Source organism: Cucumis sativus, chromosome 4 (genome assembly GCF_000004075.3).
Source record: "Cucumis sativus cultivar 9930 chromosome 4, Cucumber_9930_V3, whole genome shotgun sequence".
Taxonomy (NCBI): domain Eukaryota; kingdom Viridiplantae; phylum Streptophyta; class Magnoliopsida; order Cucurbitales; family Cucurbitaceae; genus Cucumis; species Cucumis sativus.
Window position 1 is genome coordinate 9,932,847 of NC_026658.2, and position 18,996 is coordinate 9,951,842.

The 18,996-nt window shown below is 35.3% G+C and overlaps 1 protein-coding gene across 1 annotated transcript; it reads right to left on the minus strand.

The window, feature by feature from the left end:
* Positions 1-238: 238 nt before the first annotated feature.
* On the minus strand, positions 239-18,762 carry LOC101218161. Its single transcript, XM_004147472.3, has 15 exons — positions 18,332-18,762; positions 17,629-17,756; positions 17,354-17,486; positions 11,791-11,947; positions 11,623-11,701; positions 9,131-9,171; positions 8,861-8,977; positions 8,625-8,702; positions 7,865-7,927; positions 5,281-5,332; positions 2,457-2,531; positions 1,652-1,699; positions 1,441-1,476; positions 1,293-1,367; positions 239-627 (listed from the first exon to the last, which is right to left on the minus strand). The coding sequence occupies exons 1-15, from the start codon at positions 18,489-18,491 to the stop codon at positions 559-561; spliced, it is 1,311 nt and encodes a 436-aa protein (XP_004147520.1). The 5' UTR covers positions 18,492-18,762; the 3' UTR covers positions 239-558.
* Between the last annotated feature and the right edge of the window lie 234 nt (positions 18,763-18,996).

Sequence of the window (18,996 nt, forward strand, 5' to 3'; positions counted from 1 at the left end):
GTTCGAAATTTCTTAAAATATGAAGAAAAAGACACTCAAAACTTGGAAATCTGAGAAAGAAAACGAAAATTTCCCCTTCTACATTTTGAGCCCTTTGAAATCTTAAAATTTCGATGAAAATTGTATACCAAGATTCGATCCCAAATATAAATCCCAACTCGGTAATGGAGAAGAATGTTGAATGAATTTTTAAAATTTCATGGACAATTAAGTTGTAAAAATAAAAATTCAATGGGAAAACTTTCAACTCTGAACAAGAAATTTAAATTTGGGTTACAATAAGAGAGGCACTCAGGAATTTCACAAAGTGATTGATTCTAAGCATTCATACAAGAAGTAAATGAGCGTTTCCAATAATTACAAAAGATTTTCCCTTGTTCTTTGGGTAATTGTATTGTTTACAAGATTCATCTATCTGCAAATCTTGCAAAGAATAGGATCTCAACGTGCGAGTGTGAATGGATCAAACTCTTAAAGAGGATGAAACTATAAAGAAAATGAATTTATATGTTACAATCTAAACACTGTTGTCTACAATGGACTGGCTGCTGGAGACGCTTATTCTTCTGCAGCAGGTTGCACCGGCTCTACCACGGGAGGAATACAGTCGACCTTATAGCGCAAAACCTATATCACGCCACGAAATCCACGTGTCAAGCTCATTATCCAGAGGAAATCATCTAAACAAGATTATTATGAGATCAACAATGTACCAACGACAAAATAGAACTTGTGTAATTTTGTTTAGAGCAGTTTGGGGGAGTAAAATGTGATAGACACCCTGGGGAATAAGTGAGATGGTTCGATGTTAAGATGGGGCCTGGAATATTGCTAGTTAGCAGGGGGCCTGAGTGTGGAAATACTATTGTATATTTTTGTGACTTATGAAGGGAAAGTAGTAGTTATCTTTTGGCAATTATCTCATAATTGGACTCTTTTGGAGAACTAGAGAGATATTGGGAAGCTCATGAAATCTTTCCTGTTGTCGATAAATAAAATTGAGGCTAATGGCCTATCAGAATGTTGTTGAAAGGGATTCATCGCAGAAACTATGGAACATAACAGAATTCAGGTAGCGAAAGGGATGACACCACTCAGTGTAGTATAGATGGCAGTTCTATAGTTTCCATAGAAATCTTATCATAAATTCTATTCACAGATTAAAGGTCCATTCAAGGTCTTTTTCTATGGACATTTGCGTTTATATCAATTCAGACTTTAGAAGTCAAAGGAAAAATCAAATAGATTAGGAGCTTGAGTTGAAGAAAGAAGTTGTATATCGTGTTCATTACCTTCTTAAAAAAAGTTGAATACGTATTATCCCAAATCAGCTTGTAATCCCCAGCCATGCAAGTGCAGAAGTTTCCCTAACAATAATCTCATCAATTTATGTTTATTATTTCAACATTTAATAAAAGCAAGATGCTACCATTAACTCACTTGATCAGACTCATAACGTTTGTGAGGCAATATCAACTGCAAGAAAAAAATTCAAATCCATCATATAAGTTGAATTAAAAGAGTATGAAAGAAAGAGAGAGAGAGAGAGACTCCAAGATGATTTTGAAGATCAAAATTAAATGGTCGAAGAAAATGAAACAAGAAAATTACTTGTAAGCTTTGAAGTTTCAAGGTCACTAAATCAACTTACCCTCTTTACTCCTCCAGGACTTTCACACTCCACACTGAAACCAATATCCTGACCAAGTATAAAGTGAGCTCCATTTTAATAAGAACATATGAACATTCAACCAAAATGACTATGAAGGAGGGAAACAGCCACAAAAGAAAACAAAATTTGTTATATGCATTGCATATAGTTATACCATGTATAGCTTTTCAGTATCAAAAATCATCATAGTTCTCTTATATTCTTTATTGTTCAGAAGCACAAAATGACCACATGAAAAGAGTTTTTTTTCCAAAAGTCAAAAGGAAACAAAATAGCTTAACGAGCTAGGGAGAGGCTCCAGTTAAGGAGCTTCAGAAGTTAGTTTAGTAAACTACAAAAGAAAGTTCGATAGCATTTGCATTCTTCAAGACCTTGATAAAAAAGATAAGAGATGAGGGATCGCCTAGACGATACTCTTAGCACTAATAAGTTAACCTCCCATTAACAAAAATAGATAGATCTTCCATAATTGAAGACACCTCATCCAACCGCTCTACTTATAAACCAAGCTTTTCTTTTAGATGACCTTATCAAGTTTGACAATGAATGACCCAATCCCATTCAAGTACATTGTGGTTTACAATAATGCCATTAGCAATGTGAACGTTTATCCATAACATATTAACTTCATCGAGTAGAAACTAAAGAAAACAAAAAGAATTTTCATCGACATAAAGCTATAAGAATATGCTCTGGATAAAAATGAGCCATCTAGAAGGCAAAAAGTATACTGCAAAAAAAGATGCAATCAAGTCAAATAAGGTTTGGGATTTGGTAGCTGTACCATATTCATCTTGCCTTGAACCAATGAGAAATCCCAGGCAATATAAGAATTGATAGACTCCACACTTAACGAAACCTATAAATTAGTCCACAATAAAAATGCCACAAGCAGTGAGTTACAGCAAAAGGTTTATCAACACAGTGGAGGCAAGATATGCAAGAACGTTGATTTAAAATTTAGACCAACTTGCTATACACGACAAGCACTTTAATTTAAACCAATAATATAACTGTTCAAATTCCATCAATAAAGTTGATAAATGGCAAGGGCTGATTAGAATTTATGGCACAAAATGTTCTTAACTAATGTACTTACAGTCATCTGTCAACTGTACATGACTATTTATAAATTTTGCCATGAATAAAAAGAGGCCATCAAAGTAAAACTCTTTTATGACTGTTTTTGTTTCACTGATGGAAGAAATTCCATAAAAGAGAATCAAAGCCAAAAGATACAACAAAAAGAAAAAGAAATCCAATCGTTTTAACTGATAAAGCATTAAAGGAGAATCCAACATAATATTTTTACAAACTTCTGGTTGCTGAGTGATAATATTGTGTAAGGAAACTATGTCGCTAATCGTTTTAGAATTTATTTTCAACAACCTAAAGTCATTTGTGAATAAAAATTTAAAAGTAAAAAGAAAAAATCAAATAAAAGTTTGATGCTAGCTACTGAACTTTATAAAAATATGATATCAATGAAGATGTTTGTTCTTCCAGTCAAATGAACTGAATAAAATCTTCTGCAACCTTAGCACAGAATACTAAACAGAGAGTACATGCTAAGAACATTGTTAATTCATGGGAAGATCATAGCCAAAAGAGGCATATGCCAGGGAGATCCTTTAGCCCCTTATCTCTTCACATTTGCGGGGAATGCTCTAAGTAGCCTTATCCATTATTGCAATGAGAAGCGGGTCATTAAAGGTTTTTCCTTTGGAAATATGTCCTCTGACTTATATGTGGACGACACTCTTTTATTATCCTCTTGGGACGATGGAAATTTGGAGGTTTGGTGGAATGTTGTTAACTTATTTCTTTTGGGGTCTGGTTTGTCCCTTAATGTGGCTAAAACCATTAACCTCAATAGGGCGGAAACTGATCCTTTTGCTACTAAGTTCGGGTGCAAAGTGGATTCTCTTCCTTTCACCTACTTAGGTTTCTCTACCGGTGGGGCTTGCAATGTTAAGGAAGTGTGAAGTTCTCTTGACGAGAGGTTCAGATCTAAAGTGTGGAGTCTCCCACTCTAATGGAGGCAGATTGACCCTTGCTCAGTCAGTCTTGAATAGCCTCCCTTGCTATCTCTTCTCTTATGCAAGCCCCAGTTAGTATTATTAACAGGTTGGAGAAGACCATTAGGGATTTTGTTTGGAACAACAGGACCTATAAGCCAGTCCCTCACCTAGTTAATTGGGCAGTTACCTCTCTCCTGATCTGTCGTGGAGGCCTTGGAATTGGCTCACTTCGCCAAAAAACCATTGCTCTCGTGAAATGGCTGTGGAGGTTTGTAAAGAAGAAAACACTCTTTGGAGGCATGTTATTGTGTGACTATTTATGGTTTGGAACCGACGAGTAGGTCTACTAAACTGCCGAGAAGAGGAAGGTCTTATAGACTTTGGGTCGGTATTTTGATGCACAGTGAGCTTTTCTCGAGTTCATGGCTTTTATTTTGAGAGTTGGAAAAAGTACTAGATTTTGGAAGGATGGTGCGATGCTCAACCCCTCTGAAATTTCCAGATATTTTTTCCTTGTCCATGAATGAGGCCTTTATTGCTGACTGTTGGTGTACCACCAGCCTCTCGTGGAACTTGGGCCTTGGAATGTTTTGGATAAAGAGTTTGGCAATGTGACCGCTATTTTGGAAATTCTTCACTTTTGGGTTCCACAGAGCGGGTGTGATGATTTACTTTGGAACGTTGATGCTTCGGGAAAATTCACAACGTAGTCTACTTTCCTGAACTTAACTAAAAGATATCCCCCTAACATCTTCCCTTTGCTGTGCAGCATATGGAAGCTTAAAATCCACAAAAAGGTTAAATTCTTCCTCTGGTCCCTTACTTATAGAATCCTTAATATTCAAGATAACATGCAAAGAAAACTCCACTATGCTCTTAGCCCCTCTATCTGCAGCCTTTGTCTTAATTTTTTACACTGTGACTTCATTATGAAAGAGTGGACTCTGTTGTTCAGAATTTTCAATGTGGACTACTGTCTTCCGAACAAGATTGATAGCTGGATGACTGAAGGACTCAATATTAAAGCTTTCGGTCCGAAAGGGAGTATCCTTTGGAGATGCACCACGCGCTCGCTTTTGTGGAGTATTTTGAATGAGAGAAATAGTAGAATTTTTTAAGATAAGCCTGATTCTTTTAATTCATTTTGGACTGCAGTTCAGCACACAGCTTCTTGATGGAGTACTAATTACACCAAATACTTCTGTCATTACAGCCTTTCTATGATTTTTAACAATTGGAAGGTCCTTATTCACTAGCTTCTCTTGGGGAGGGTCCCCTCAACCCTTGCCCTTGTGTTGTCTTCTTTTGTTATCTTCAATACAATTATCTGTTTTTTATATACAAAAAAAAAAATATAATAAAATACGATGCTAAGAACAGTGATAATTTTTTTGCTAGAGACCAAAACGAACATAACTGGTAAAATTTTAAAATAGATTCTTCTCCGTAACCCTTAACTTTTGAAATACTTTAAATAACAATTCATTAAATTATTATCTCCATGTCCCAGTGAACAGAATCTAAATCTGATGAATTCAATAAATAAGTAAAAAAGTGAGAATAAAAAACACGGAAGAAAAAGTGAACCTCATAAGTCTTCCCAGCTGGAACACTAATCTCTTTGTAGCTATCACTTTTCCTGTATACATAGAGAGAGAGATTGATGGATGGACAAGTAGTTACAGAGAGGTGGCTTTTAAGGGAAAGATAAGAAAACAAGATGATACAAAGAGAGAGAGAGAAGAAAGCAAATAAGTATAAAAGCTTAAGGGTGCATTTGGTGGTGGATTCAGTAAAAATAGCAGATTCATGTTGTATGTGATGTTTTTTTTGTGTTTTCAACATGCATTTCATAGCGCATATATATGTGTGTGTGTGTGTGTGTGTATATTATATTATGAATGTCAAGTTTGAGAGTACAATTAAACTAATAGTAATTACAAGAAATTTTTGTATAACTGTTGTTTACAATATTATATAACCTATAATATTAAATATATTCTACTATACTTATTTTTATTTTAATAAAAAATGAATGAATTTATAACATGACTACTCATCAAAGTTTTTATTTTCTAGTGTAATTTTGCATTATTAAATTCTAATGCAATAAAAACATAAAAATGTTGTTTACATTTTCATAAATGCCTACTATTTGGATCACCAAACCCAAATACAGTTTTCAAAAGCAAATCTATCGATTGAATAGTCTTTGAATCCCGCTAATGCAATCTTAAAGCAAGAAATAGAACCTGAATTCCATACTAAACATACCCCAAATTTTTCAAGTCATTGACATAATACGATAATCCTATTTTGCTTGAGGCTATTGGGTGGTTGGTCTTATACAGGGTGTTAACACTATGTAACGGATTCAGAGTTTTCCTCCTTTTTGAGGCTGCAGTGATGCTTTCTCTGTAGGTAGGCACATAAGAACTTAAGTCACTATGGAGTTGCAGTTTGCTTAAATGATATGGGACCACGACCATTTGTTTGTGGCTTTGGGTTTGTGTTTGCCTATAGCAGGGATAGTTGTGTGATTGTGGAGGAGGTTTTTGCGTCATTCTCCTTTCAAGAAGGTTAGGGGGTTTATGAAGAGTTGGTCTTTTTGCAGCTCTTTGGGGAATTTAAATTGAAGGCAGCAATAGAATCTTTAAGGATGTGAGTAGATCAAGAGAGGAGGGTTGTCTTCAGCTAGATTTAATCCCTTGGTTTAGGTCAGTATACTTAAAATTTTGTGATTATTCGTAGGTCATATTCTCAAGACTAGAGCACTTTCCCTTGTTTTTGCCTTCTTTTAGGTCGTCGTTGTTTTGGCCATTTTTCTAATTGTTGGTCTGTGTATTCTATCCCTTGTGTCCCAATTTTCATTCATCAATGAAATGTTTATAGATCCAAATGTACCATTTTTGGTATTAATTAATATTGTTAGTCAATAATAAGCTAAGAAGCCATTTCTTTTTGGACTCAGTGAAGGAAAATGTACGAAGGAATGTTTTCCAAGAAGAAAACCTACTTCTTCTCCTTGGGGAGGAAAGCTTTAAGAAAGGCTTCACGTGAGATAGTTACAAGGAAGATATATGAACCAAAACACGGAAAATATATCAACGACAAAGATAATTGATCCACTAAGGACTGAGTTACCAAAATATGACCTCCCTGTTCTCACCTCAACATCTCTATTTATAATCAATTCACCCGTAACTAATTGCTCCTTTCTCCTTCCTTTATGGAATAGAGCAGCCTAACTTATTTTCTAATGAAGCCTGCTAGGCCTATTTAGCTCACATCCCATGACAGGACTTTTTACGATTACCCTTACTTTGTATCCACCATCGCTCAAATCCATGGGTCCCTTATAGAAACTCATAAAAAGTATCTCAAAATAGTCTCCTTTTGTTCAGAAAAGTAGTTTCTTTATTCACTGGGGACAAGACTTGTTTCAGTTATGTGAGGATTATTGCCTTGGATATGGTCCCTTGTCTATTCAATTTCATCACCTTTACTTTTTACTTTTTACACTAATGCCCCTATTGTGTTGAATTATACTTGGGTTGGTTCCTCATTCAAAAATGAAAATCTTTGTTGCCAAACTCTTGATTCTGCTGAAATTTTCTGCTCTGGTTCTCATGGTTACCAAGTTGGTCACCTCATCAAAGTCACATTATCTATCAAATCACTAGAAGCTGGCAGTTCAAAAATTGATCTGATTCTTTTCTTGCCTGTATGTACACAATTCCAGATAATAGTGAAAACTTCAAATGATATCTTTAAGTCTGCAGCAAGGCAAGATGGTCAATCAATCTTGGGATGAAGGCTCTCTTCAACCAATGTTTATTTTTTAGTTAACATTGTCAACATGTTTTGAAGTTCATCCATTCACAAGTTAGGTCAAACTAGTTCATACTTGACAAGGATTTGAGTCATTTACAATCAGTTTGAATGTTCTCAACTTCTATGTGGGAAGCTTCCAGCAAGACTCTTATTGTTAGTTTCATTTCAGCAAAATTGTAAGTTGCCCTCCCGGCCTTCAGTTTTTTGTTTGCTTTCCAGGTTATCCCTTGTTACTTCGTATGGACTTTTGCTGTTAAGCATGTGACCTATCAACTACCTTAATGAAAGCAATGCTTTTTATCCCACATAAGATGTGCACACAAAAATGCCAATATACCTCTCATTTGCTGCACAGGCCACATCTGCTGAAATAAAAAATGGAGCATTGTTGAACACCTCGCTGGAAAAAAAAGAAGACAAAATTAATAAAAATAGAGATACTGAAAAACCAGAATCACAATACACCATGGGCCTTGATGGGCTTGTGAAATTTTTTTGGAAACAACATTTTATTCATAAGTAACAGAGGACCACTAATCCAGACGCATGATTTCAATTCTCACTTTAGGAGAAAAGAGACAACTTATAGCTACTGAATTACAAAACTTCAAAAAAACACAAACGATGAAATCAACAACCATTACACAGAAGTGCCTTCCAACTGATATCAAGTGCATTGGAAGAGTAATGAAGATGGAAAAATGAAGGGTTTGAAAGGGAACACCATTAGGAGTTATAATTCTTTACAAAATCACATCTATTTTATAATACTTGAATTCCTGTAAAATATTATGACACCATAAGCACATTGTGAACGATCATTCTTGTATCTGAATTAACCAGATACGAACAACCAAAACATATCACTCTACCCCCCACATTCCCTTCCACCCAAAAGATATAACAAATGCATAATTTCAACATATTAATACTTCCACAGAGAAACTAATGCTTAAAAGTGATGGAGTTTCACATACGATTCAGAATATTCAAATCAATAATGGATGGAAAACTTTCCATGAGATACAACCCATTGTGGGCCTCAAAGTACCCAAAAGAACTAAACATATTGGAACTGCTAGAGGAATGAATAATACCGAATGAACCCAAGGAACCTCTCAATCTCAGACGTGTACACATCAACAGCTTGCTCCAAAATACCAAGATGCTCCCTTCTGCTCAATATAATTGCAACCATGAACCATCAAGGAAAAAAACAGAAGCAGAATGTTTGTTCCCTCAACAGGGAAAAGAAAGAATTAATAACCCTTTATATAAAATGCTATATTTCAATGAACCACTGTAATATAAATTTTGGTAAAAAAATTCTTACAGTTTCCCAGCATCAAAACGTCTCCATGATAATGAAATACAGAGTCGAATAAGCCGGACCATTGTTGTAAGTTTGTACAAAGGTGGTCCGTAGCGTTGTCTTTGTTCTTCCATTGGCCTGTTAATTTTCACACATTATCTTAAATATAGAATACTGAATGGTTCAACAATGCTCAATTGAAGTGCCTAGAATAAAACTGTTTTTACCAATTATTTATAACAAGCTAAACTAAAACTAGATAAAACTTTAAGACGGTAGATAAAAATTTACCCATCGTCATCATTTATTTTCTGAATGAATTCTAGCAATACCTGCATTAGAAAGAAATGAGAAGGTGAATTATGACGTCCGGTGTTTATAATTTTGATTCGATAAACAATTCCAAGGTGTTACTTGCAAAATAGATCAAAGAAACTTCTCAGGGTTTCTTCCCTGAATATTCTTTGAAGGACTGTCAAGACATTATTTCTTTAGGTTTACGTCTTTCCATCCACAAATCCTAAAGAAGAGCTCTATAGCATTAGTCCACGGGATTAATTTTTCCCTCTGAAGGGATTAGGTCACAAAAATAGCTCCATAGTTTCTTCCAACGTTTTAGGAAAGCCTATATTCTTTTACCAGAAAACATCACCAATTACAAGCAAATTTACGATTTAAGAAAATATAATCCACCATTTCATTGCCTCCACACACAAAATACACACAATAGACAAGATGGATAAAATGATGACATTTCTATAGTCGATCACCAGTGTCAACTCCTCCCCCCTCCATAGTCAAAGTGACTAAACAGATTTACCTTCTTATGAATATTAACAAATATAACACCATGCACTTTTCTTTTCTTTTCTTTTCTTTCTTCTTTTTTTTCTTCTTTTTGATGAGAAACGAGAATCATAATTTCATTGACAGTATGAAATTACGAAAGGGCAAAATGTAGAGTTACATAATGCTATTCCCATGACATTACAAAAGGGCAAAGAGAACACCATTCACAATAGTTTCCCCCTTATCAAATAATGTTGTTATCCTGCACAAGTGCCCTAACTACCTGCATTAAATCTCCAAGTCCCTTTTATTGTATCCTTCTCCAACTCAAATAAGTGAACCTGCGAGGTTGCTTATCACTTATCAGAGAGCATAACGACTAGCAAGAAGATTGATTGGTGCTCCAACAAAAAATTGCCCTTTTGTAACCTATTTCATCAAATCCCTCCCAATTGTCTTCTGCACCTTTACAGTGCTGCTCTTCCACATACAATATTAAGGATGGTGCAGATGTTATTAAGTATAATGGTGTTTACTACCATTGACACAAGGGAAGTATAGGTCATGAAGTTAAAATAACACTACTTAAGAAAGCAGCAGGCAGTGTTTTTAAAGCTCAAGCCATAATGAAGCATGATAGTGTTCTAGAGCTTAAGCACAAGGTACAAAAAAATCCATTGTGAAGCAACCTATATGTAAAAGTACATAGAGAGAACATAAGTTGAAGGGAGATATGGAGGAAAAGGAAAAAAAGGACCTCTCATTTGCATTTAGGCTTACTTAATTTTTTTAGTTAATAAAGAATTTTTAAAATAATGTAAAACGCCAAGGCACAGGGCTTTGAGCCTTGGGGATTCACAAAAAGCACAAGGCATGCCTTATTTTGTGAGCTTGGCCTTCTCAAGGTGAGGTGCCAAACCTGAGCCTTAATCCTAGGTGCACGCCTAGGAAGGCTTTTTAAAACATTGGCAGCATGGTCATCTGAGGAGGTAAATTGACTAACTTGGCAGAAGGTCTTAAGAATGGAAAGGATCAGGTGCACTTGACGCACCTTTCAAGAACTGTTCAGTCCAGATGAGTGTAAACTGCTCTTCCCATTCAGAATTTAAATTTAAATTGAGATAATATCAGGGTTGAAGATTAATCAAAAAGAAGTTGAATAGCAGGTGTAAGTAGCTCCAAAGCAATAGTGTTCAAATTGGGATTTCCTTTGTCTATCAGTGAGAGATAATTTAGACGTCTTCGTCATTCTTCAGGGTTGATCCTAATAGTTACTCGTTTTGTGAGCATATGATCAAAAACATCAGCTTGAAGGAGGAAGATGTGAATTATTATTCATTTACAAAGAAAGTGAATTCCAAGTAGGACAAATGGAAGAAAGTGCGTAAGTGTCAAGTTGGCTTGTAGGAACCCTCCTTTGTACTTCTATAAGCTAAGAACTCGGTTAATAACATTTTTCTTTCTAGTTTATGTTCTTCATATTTCAAGAAATAAAAATGTTTGGTAAGTCATCCCATTTCTTGTTTCTATATATGGCGAAAGGTTCTTAAAAAAAAGCATATATTAAAAAACAAGGAGCAGTTTCTGAAATTTTTGTTCTTTTCTAATTTTCACCCATGTACCCTCCCCCCCTCTCCCCCTTTCTGCCCCATATCTCCTCTATTTCTCTCTCCAATCATAACTTTTGTTCTTTTAATACTTCCTTATTCTCTGTTCTGTTTCTTTCTCTTTTTTCCCCTTTCCATTTTTCTCTTCCCCTTTACCTTTCCATTTTTCATCTCTTTTTACTTTTCTTTCATTGTTGAGTCTTAACTATATATTTCTATTTGAATTTCAATACTTTTTCCTCAACAAACGAAGATGGAAGAAAGCTTTTCTTCCAAAAAAAGGAAGATGAATTCTTTCATTGCTTTCTTAATCAACAAACGCAGTAGGTATAGTCATTGACCAGGAAGCAACCAAAGGTGTATTTACAGTAACTGAGAACATTGTACCTCTGGAACTCCAACCAAATATTTCACAAGGGTTTTGTATACGCCTGTTGCAGAACCCAGCTGTGCTAACTGTCTCCTCCTGAAAAGGTAATCAATAACTACGCCTATATTATAAACCCACCTGAAAGCTAAGCCAAAATCAAGGAACCTAAATGAAACAGAAAATACCTCTCCATCTGTTGTTTCCATAAGAGAGCATATCGATCACGTATGCTTCCTCCAGAATTAATCAAAGCATCAACCTCTGCCTGCTTGTTTCTCTCTGATCGCTCTCTTTGTTGTCTAATTATCGTTCCTCGAAAATCTTGAGGCATGTAGGTCATAACTGCAAATATATTATTCTTCATAAGAAACTATCAAACATATAGAATACAATACGAATCCAAGAAAATGCAAGAAGTGTAAGAGAAGGGAATCAACACAAATACAAAAGCCATCCAAGCATGACTCCCACTGGAAGCCCACAAAATGGAACGTTAAAGACTCAAAAGCCAAAGGTGAAGTGTCGTACTAAAAAATACTTCCACACTTTTGCACCTCAAAAGCATCATATCACAATTTTAGATTTTTTGTTTTCTTGGGGGATTGAGAAACAGTTGAACAAGACTCCAGTTGTAAAGACAAGTAGGAAAAGACTCTGGGCCAGACAAGGAACTTTCTCAAGTAGACCTATATCAAACATGATTTTAGGCAGACAGGCACCTAAGGATAATGAAGTGCCAAATTTAGAAAACTAAAGGTGCAAATAAGGTTAGACCTTTATTTTATACCAGAAACAAAATAAATCATTATATGAGAAGGTAATTATATAGGAGTTACAAAAACAATCTTGCATTGATAATCAAAATATTGGCTAACAAAAGAGAAGGATCAAATATAAGGCACCAAAAATAGTAATAAAAGATAAGCATCCCATCTTTGATACAGTCTTCTCCTCTGCTTGAAAAATACTCCAAAGTTAAGCACAAATCCATCCGACCATATTCTAGTTAATTATAAACCTGATGTAGAACATCCTCCTTTCTTGATGTTTCTTTAAGTTCTTTAGTATTTCTTTAGCTAATTCTTGAGTATCTTGAATTATCATTCTTGTATTTTAGTATATTTATTCTTTAGTTAAAGCTTGTGTATCTTGAGTTACTAATCTTGTATCTTGAGTTAGTTATAAATAAACTAAGTCACTCCAAGTTAGTTCTAAAACAACTAACTTCTAACAAACTCTTGTAAACTTCCAGCCTTTAAAAGGCTTCCCCTCTAATTAATAGAAGATATCAGGAGTATTATTCATAAAAATTCCTAAGCTTTGCAATTACTGCATCAATTTGGTATCAGAGCAACCGTCTGGGCTAACATTGACTGCCGTCGGTGGAAGACTGGGAAACTCTTGTTGACGGGGATCACGAGAGGGAGCTTTGAGTGTTGTGCTTGTTTCCAAACAACACATCTAATTAGGGGGAACCCTTAAAATTCTAAGAAAGAAAGAAGACACCAAAGATTTGTCAAGAATGGACTTCTATCGATCAAAGAAGATGTCCAAGAAAAAAACCAGCAGTAGGTATAGACAAGACAATCAATTTTACTCCCATAAACAATGCTGGAGTTCTGATTCAAGTGATACAGAAGAAGATTTTCAACATTCCAATTTTGGCCATGCTTGATTTTCTCAAAGAACCTATCACTATCCAAATTGGAAAACTGATTCTAGTGATTCTAGTGACTCAGATGATGTTCCTAAGGCAGTTTGGGACGGAATAAGAAGGTGACAATACCAAAAGATGGCCCAATGATCCAATCAAACCCATTTTTTAAGAAATCAGTGTAAAGATTGGAAGTTGAATGATTTAAATAATCGTCAATCAAGAATGGACTTCTACTATCCAAGAAGGTTCAAGACTCAAAATTACTCTTTTGGTTATGAAACACGATCAAGAAAGGTTAATTCAATAAAATCAATGGATGAGTCTTACACATGCTATGAGATTGCAACATATTCAAGAATCCAACAAAATAACTACTTCGATCCAGCAACATTGGAGGAAATAAAGAAAACAACAAAAAAATTCAACGCACATGGAGGAAATGACTCAACATATAGATCAACTATCAACTCATTTGCAAGAGTTCAAGAACGAATTGATTTCTTATACAGAAGAAAAAACAAAGAAATCACGGTTGGAAAATTTTCAAATAGAAAATCTTGAAGATAAAATTGAAGAACAAGAGTGTGAAAATGTTGATTTGGAATGACCACAAGTGAAGAAAAATCCAATACGGCCTTACAATAAAATGAATTACAAATTAACCTTAAAAAATGTGAATTTTTGTGCTATAGCATTCATTTTCTTGGATTTTATCATAAGTTGTGATGGTATTTCTGTTGATCCTAAAAAGATTGACTCTATTAGTTCTTGGCCACAACCAAAAACTCCAAAAGATATTCAATGTTTTTTAGGTTTAGCCTCTTTTTATAGAAGGTTCATCAAGAACTTCAGCACTATTGCAGCACCTTTAACAAACTGTTTCAAGAAAGGCAGTTTCCAATGGGGGCAAGTAGAAGAAGATAGCTTTTGTCAACTGAAATCAGCTCTAGCTAGTCCCCCTGTTTTAAAACTACCAAACTTTGATAAACCATTTGAAGTCACTGTAGATGCTTCGGATTTAGGTATAGGAGCTGTCCTTAGTCAAGAAGGTCCCCCTTTAGAGTACTTTAGTGAAAAACTAAGAACTTCTAGACAGAATTGGAGTACCTATGAACAGAAATCATATACCCTTGTGCGTGCTCTAAAACAATGGGAACATTATCTACTTGCTAATACTTTTATCTTGCTTACCCACTTCTCTCTCAAATTTCTGAATTCCCAAAAAACAATTAGTAGAATGCATGCTTGTTGGTTACAATTCTTGCAAAGATTCGACTTTGTAATTAAACATACTTCGGGTAAGTCTAATAAGGTTGTTGATGCTCTCAGCCGAAAAGGTACACTTCTCACCACCCTCCAATCTCAAATAATTGCCTTTGATCACCTTTCTACATTGTACCCTACTGACACGAATTTTAGTAGTATTTGGGAAACTTTCTCTAACCATAAGCCTTGCAAAGATTACCACATTGTTAATAACTTTCTCTTCATAGGTGATGTTTTGTGTGTTCCTCATACATCTTTAACAGAAGCAATAATTAAAGAAGCACACTCTAGTGGATAAGCTGGAAATTTTGGCCAAGACAAAACTTTGGCTGCAATTAGCCCTAGATTCTTTTGGCCACAACTCAATAGGGATGTTACTAACTTCATCAAAAGATGTTTCATTTGCCAAACGGCCAAAGGTAATTCCCAAAATACAGGTTTGTACACTCCTTTACCTACTCCTACTATTTGGAAGGATTTATCTATGGATTTTGTGTTAGGTTTACCTAGAACACAAAGGGGTCATGATTCTGTTTTTGTAGTATTAGATCGATTTAGTAAAATGACCCATTTCATCCCTTGTAAAAAAACTTATGATGCTTTGAATATAGCTAACTTGTTTTTTCGAGAAATTGTTAGATTACACGGAATCCCTAAAACTATAGTGTCAGATTGAGATGTAAAGTTTTTGAGTCATTTTTGTAGATCCCTATTGAAGAATTCGACACCAACCTTCTGTTTAGTACAGCCAGCCACCCACAAACTGACGGCCAAACAGAGGTGACCAACCGAACTCTTGGCAACCTCATTTGGTGTCTTAGTGGGGACAAGCCTAAACAGTGGGACTTAGCTTTACCCCAAGCAGAATTCGCCTTCAACCACATGGCAAATCGCTCAACAAGGAAGTCCCCATTTGAGGTTGTATATACTAGTCTCCCTCGAGTCACTTTTGATTTAGCTAACCTACCCTCTGCTGTTGATGTCAATACAGAGGATGAAGCAATGGCTGACTGTAAAGCTACACCAAGAAGTTAAAAGTCATCTAGAGCTTGCTAATGACTCATACAAATCAGCCACTAACTCTCACAAACCCCTTAAGGAATATCAAGTGGGTGATCTAGTGATGGTGTACCTTCGAAATCAAGACTACCTGATGGTCATCATTCCAAAATGACCAACAAGAGAATGCGTCCATTTCAAATATTGGAAAGACTCAGCCCCAACGCTTACCATGTAGATCTTCAAGAAAACATGAGAATCAGCCCATCTTTCAATGTTGCTAGCCTGTCTCCTTACTACGCACCAGATTCCTTCTCTTTAGCTCCCTAATCTTCACTCAAGGTCGAGTTTTATCCTAGGGGAGGGGTTTGATGCAGAACATCCTCATTTCCTGATGTTTCTTTAAGTTATTTAGTATTTCTTTAGCTAATTCTTGAGTATCTAGAATTATCTCTCTTGTATTTTAGGATTAGTTAATCTTTAGTTAAAGCATGTGTATCTTGAGTTACTAATCTTGTATCTTGAGTTAGTTAAAAATAAACTAACTCAACTCCAAGTTAGTTCTAAAACAACTAACTTCTAACAAACTCTTGTAAACCTCCAGTCTATAAAAGGCTTCCTCTCTCGTTAATAAAAGATATCAGAAGTATTATTCATAAAAAGTCCTAAGCTTTGCAATTACTGCATCAAAACCTCTAACTAGCCAAGCCTTGAATCAAAAGCCGTCAGGATGTCTAAGAAAAGCCAATAGTATGTTAAAGACATCTAACAAATTGGACCATGAGGCCGCCAAAGAGAACCAAGATCTAAATAGATGGTATGTATTTGCCCATTTGCAACTATAAAAGCAGTATTATGTTTCCCGATAACAAGAGGAATTTCTGATCCAAAATCTATAGAAATTATTAAGACCTCCTAGAGCTAGTGACCAATCTCTGTCTCCCTTTTTCTAAATTTTTATTTTTAAAAAAAGAATCATAAAAGAAAATTTTAAGTTTCAATATTATTTCAAGCATCCGAAACAATCTTAGCCTTCGGCTACTATTCTAATATTTGACAAATCTAATTTTTATAGTGATCCCTCAGCAAAGAAAAGTCCGTGTTTTGGGCTTCATCCAGTAATGGACTCTGGATTGTGTTCTTTTACAGGTGATGCCAAACTATATACATATTGGAATAGAACTTTTGTAGTCTTTGGTCTTGGAGAACTACTAGAAACAAGTTACCTCCTTCAATTATGGTTGCGTGTAAGTTTTCCATTTTCTAAAAAATCTAAAATTCTTTAGATTTCTTTTCTTGATAAGTGATTTCACAGAACGAATGAAATATCCAAAGATAAACTAAAGATGCTTCCAATTTGACATAGGAAAAAAGAAACTATGAATCTTAATGCTTCGTATAACTTTATACCAAAAGTGGGCATTAGTAATGGATGGCTAACTCTAAAATTCTTTGGATTAGATAAACAAAACACCAAATTTTTGGGATCTCAAGGATAACGGGTAAAACAAAGGGCTATATTTTTCTTTTTGGCTTCTAGATAACTCATTCTTCATAAAGAATGCTCCAGGTGATCCCCATTTTTTGTTCAAATCAATAAGATATCCTCTTTAATATTTCCTGTAGTTGTTGGCTACAGATCCTTCACTTCTTTATTTGTTTTGTGGGCCAGAACAAATGTAGAAACTAAACATTCTTCAACCAAATACATCGTTGCATAATAACAGTACATATCAAAACATCAACCAAATGACAGGTGAAAAGTTACGAGACAAGGTAAAATTTCAAAAAAACTTCCTCTTCAAGAAGGATCTATGAATCGTAACCTGTGTTGAACACGTGCTCAGAATTTTTAGATTGGAAAGCCACCAACGCATGTAAGGCATTCCGAGCTTTTTCTTCTAGCTTTCCTATAATATTAGCAAGTTCAGATTCACCAGTTGCAGACTCCTTTTGAACCTGCAGTTTAAATGCCTAAATAAGTTTGGGCTCAGCTTCTAAAACTATGCATTGGAGAACAGGTCAAGATCCCACTACAATTTTAGAACTTCTATGGATAATATATGCATCTTCCTAAACATGATTGACCCATGAATCTTACCTCTTGAGGCCAACGAGATTTTTCAAACAAAAAGAGAATTTCTTCCACGTTTTCCCGATTTTTCCACATATTCTCATCAATTTTATGAGGAGGATGTTGGTTTGCTTCATCAAGAAGGGTGCTTTCCTCTGAAATTATGATGATCCCCACAAGAAAAGTAACCAACATCAGAAATCAAATATTTAAATGAAGTGGAGTGGCTAACGGCAAATGTGAGACAGCACAACAACATGTGTTAATTCAACTAGTATAATGATAATTTCAAAGGATAAACAAGAAGGTGAAAACAATTCAACTGATCTCGAAATAGATCTAGACATAATTCCGTATAAAACCAACTTCTATGACATAATAAGAACGAACGCAATAATAGAAATTAAAAGCTCCGGTTATATCTTCATATCATGCATTTGAATGGTTGCTCAACAACATAATTTTCAAGTTTTAAATCACAACTACTAAGAGTTGGGATTCGAATAGTGGAGATCATGAGATTAACATATAGTACAGTAAACTACTAAATGCAAAAATATACAAAGACATGCGAGAACTTAAAATAAGCTCTAGAATCACACAACAACAAGACCCCAGAAGTAGAGATCTAAAACAAAACAAGCTCAAAGCATCAAATCATCAACGACCAGTGAGATCATGCCCAATACTCCAAACAAAAACTCATTAAGATACAAGTCAATGATGAAACCTGAAGTAGGCGGAAGTTCATCAAGTAAACTGTTGGCCAGAGCGAGCATCTCAGTAGAAAGGCGAGAGACATGGTCAGATAGAGGCGTAAATGGATACTTATCATAGTAAGAAGCAAGGAAGTGCCTGGTTATAGGCACCAGACCCTCCATGGAAGCCATTCTCGCCTATACCTTGATTCACTTCACCGAATCAAGATCTTTCAGTACAATTGCTCCACTCTGAAATTTCCTCCTTCGATCGTTTGAAGCCGAAGAAGATGCGTACTGTTAAAGCAAATGAGCAAACAAAATTACTTCCACTGTGACGAAATTCTCCAAGTTTCTTCTGGTAAAGCCTCTGATCGACCGTCAAAATACTCGTAGAGGTAGAGCAAGCAGAATACGGCTCTACGCCACAGTTCTTCGATCGACGTGTCGTAGTCAATCGTCCATTCTGGTATATGTGATATATCTTCTTATCGACTTGTCGTTTACTTTTCTCCCCTTTTTTCGTGCGTTCTTTTTTAAATATTATATTGCCACGTGTTCTTTTGAGTGGGTAAGTCAATTTCTTCTCCAAACATTTTTATAATTTCGTGATATCACTCATTAGTTTTTATTAGGTGTGATCATTCCAAAGTATCCAAAATATTTACCCAACAATTTTAAAAACAAGAAAAAGATC

What these genes read in the sequence shown, in the direction of transcription:
- LOC101218161 (XM_004147472.3), bottom strand. Translation starts at nt 18,491, where the DNA reads ATGGCTTCCATGGAGGGTCTGGTGCCTATAACCAGGCACTTCCTTGCT. An exon ending in TGAACTTCCGCCTACTTCAG is followed by an intron (nt 17,757 to 18,331) that starts GTTTCATCATTG and finishes TCATAATTTCAG; the next exon opens with AGGAAAGCACCCTTCTTGAT. An exon ending in AATCTCGTTGGCCTCAAGAG is followed by an intron (nt 17,487 to 17,628) that starts GTAAGATTCATG and finishes TTTAAACTGCAG; the next exon opens with GTTCAAAAGGAGTCTGCAAC.